Source organism: Cyprinodon variegatus, unplaced genomic scaffold (genome assembly GCF_000732505.1).
Source record: "Cyprinodon variegatus isolate N-32 unplaced genomic scaffold, C_variegatus-1.0 Scaffold558, whole genome shotgun sequence".
NCBI classification, from domain to species: domain Eukaryota; kingdom Metazoa; phylum Chordata; class Actinopteri; order Cyprinodontiformes; family Cyprinodontidae; genus Cyprinodon; species Cyprinodon variegatus.
Window position 1 is genome coordinate 25,283 of NW_015151011.1, and position 2,896 is coordinate 28,178.

The 2,896-nt window shown below is 45.4% G+C and overlaps 1 protein-coding gene across 1 annotated transcript in view; it reads right to left on the minus strand.

Moving 5' to 3' along the window:
* Window positions 1-75: 75 nt before the first annotated feature.
* wdr7 (WD repeat domain 7) overlaps window positions 76-2,896 on the minus strand; it is a 133,029-nt gene continuing 130,208 nt past the window's right edge. Inside the window, exon 29 of the mRNA XM_015391739.1 lies at window positions 76-2,351. Coding sequence (XP_015247225.1) covers window positions 2,148-2,351 — 204 coding nt within the window. The 3' untranslated portion in view covers window positions 76-2,147. The remainder of the gene's footprint in view (window positions 2,352-2,896) is intronic.

Consider the following 2,896-nt stretch of genomic DNA (forward strand, 5'->3'; position numbering starts at 1 on the left):
AGGTATAAATAATGATCCATTATTCCTTATTATTTTTTCGCTGTCCGGTCTTTTCCATCCAGATAATATTTCTGCGTCTTTGTTCAAAGTTGAGCTCCAGACTTGAGGACCTGCAGCTCCGGGCGCCGTCCTCAGGTTCTCTGCATCCAAAGGGAAAGTTTCCCAAACCGACGATCAACGACTGAACCTAAACGAAAGCAGCAAACTGAGAGGAAAAATAAATAAACGTGAGCCAAAGCTTCTTCATCGTCTTTATTAAACATCAACCCACATTTTTAGATTTTATAACGACACATTGATGAGGTGGAAACAGCTGCGTTACACCGAGGGAAGCGCCTAAACATGCATCACTTCTCACAACATCAACACCAGGTTACTGTAAACGACGACGCCACCGAGCCGATGTGCCTAAAATCACTTCCAAATAAATTACTTTCTATAAATAATAACATTTGATTAAAGTCGCTGAGCAGTTCTGCAGCTTTTTTCTCCTGTTTAAGGTTCATCGCCTCTTTCTGCTCGGCTGCTCTCATCCTCCTCGCTCCTTGCTTACTCTTTGCCTCCCTTATTTTTCTCACCTGTCCTCCCCCGGGAGGCCGGCAAAAACATATTTTCCCCAAACTGTTAAGAGAGTGCTGCAGAAAGGGGGAGATTAAGATCTCAGAGCTGTCAGGATGTTGCAGAAATCCCTCAAATGCTTTTTCCCTTTAAGGAGGAGAAGAAGTTGTGAAAAGCTTTGACACGCTCGGCTTTGCAGGAGTCCGACGGCGGGAGAAGCTTTCCGACGGCCGACGGAGCAAAGAGGGCGAGAAGCAGACTAGCTCTGTAGATATTTTACATAGATTCACAGGTGATTTATTTTGAATAAAACTAAAAGTTTATCAGCCTTCAAAGCAGGAAGGTCTGCAAATACTTGGTCCTAAATCTGCGGCGATAAGATCCGGTTTGAACCGGATTTATAGCAAAACACACAAATTCAACATTTAAAGTAAAAACAATTATTCAATAAAAAGAAGATGAAAAAAGGAAGAAGCTGTTCCTACTGGAAATGGGTGTGTTTGTTTCTGGGGTCAAAGGTCAGCAGTTTTTAACCTAAGTAATCAGAAATGATGCGATACCAGTTTAATTTACTGGTTTCTCCTCTGGAAAAGGTCCAAGTCAGACGAAAAAAACCCGAAAAGATTCACTTTTTAAAGGAGAAATGTTTTAGTAACAGTCGGAAATGTTGCCGTTAGAAAACAGAAAAAACGAGAAAGAAAAGTGATGAAATGTTGGAATGAAGGGAAAACTTCCTGGTGTCTCTGCTGAAAACGATCCGCGGGAAAACAGAGAATTCAGAGGGAAGTTTAAAAGTAATAAACCTCTAAATGAAGGAAAAAAAAACTAAAATAAAGAGAAAATAAAATAATTTTCTAGTGTTTTATAGAAGTTCTATGTTGATGTTAAAGATAACCGCTAAGCTCAGGATCACATGGAGCAAAACCAGCCAATCAGCAGCGAGGAACCGGGAACGCTGCACACGGGATGAGACGTTTACTGCAGCCACGGAAACGGCAGCTCCGGTCAGACCGACTCAGACTCAGAGAAATACTGGGGAAAATTTACTTTACTGGCGGCAGCGTCCGAACCCGACCCGGTCCGGTTCATAACCGGTCCGGGCCGGAACAGGTCCGAGCGGGAACCGGTCCGAGCGGGAACCGGTCCGACCCGGAGCCAGTTTGAGGTGAAAATGTGTTAAACTTTGAGAAAAAAAAATGGCTGGCTGCAAAAACACGGCGGAGAAGTGAGGATGGCGTCTGAGAAGGTTTTTTGTTCACGAACAGAACCGTCGGACCTCCCTGGAGTTCTTTCGATCAAGAATAGAAACAAGGTAAAAATTCTGCAGAACCAGCAGCAACAGCAGATAAATAGGAACCAAAAGACCCAAAAAACCAACATCAACACCAATCAGAAAATGAACAGAACTTCTTCGCCATGATGCTGTAGCAGATAAAGCAGGAACCAAACCTGGACCCGAGTCCGGTTTGGACCTTTCTTTTCTAAACCTTTTTATTCAGGTGGTGAAAACCATCAGAACCACCGCATGCATCTGCCTTTGATCCCAAACCGCCAGGCGGGTCCAGGTTCGTCCGGCGGCGCCATCGGGGCTACACCATGAAGCGGTGCTCCTTGCCATCGTGGGCCATCAGGATGACGTTGCGGTTGGAGGTCCAGATGAGGCGGGCGAGCTTCAGGTGGTTCTGGGATCCCGGGGAAGCGGGTTGCACCGGAGGAACCTGGTAGGTCTTGATGCAGCGGAGCTGCGGCGCCGAGTTCAGCATCCCGATGCTGCCCAGCAGACCGGTGTTCATCTGGGAACGGACAAAAGAACCTTTAGATTTCCAGAACCTCATCAATTAGACCCAGAAAGAAGAACAGAACTAGAACTTTCTTAGGACCTATTTTAGTCCAGTTTACTGACCTGGTCACTAGATTCCTGTTATAAAAACTCAAATATCCCCCCCATTAAAATGGCCGATAGTTTCGCTAACAGTTGGAATCCATGTAGGATTTATAAACATCATCTCATCACTTTAGGCTGCATTTACGTACGTTGTTCACCTGCTGTTGGATCACTGACCTTCTGTCTCTCTGACTGCGCTGGACCTCAGTTTTACCGATCTATGGGGGGGGGGGTGCTGTATGTGATGCGGAAAGCCAGGCAACGCCATCGACCTCCAGTTATTGAGAGGAAAAAAGCTTCGTCTCTGTTTTGCTCCACTACCGTACATCACGGCCACACCCATTCCCTGACTGGCTAATTCAACGCAACATTTTAAAATCCTGCTTCATTTTGCTCCGTTTTATCTGTGAGTCCCACTTGTTCAAACCACCTTAAAGAGTCCGACAGGATTTA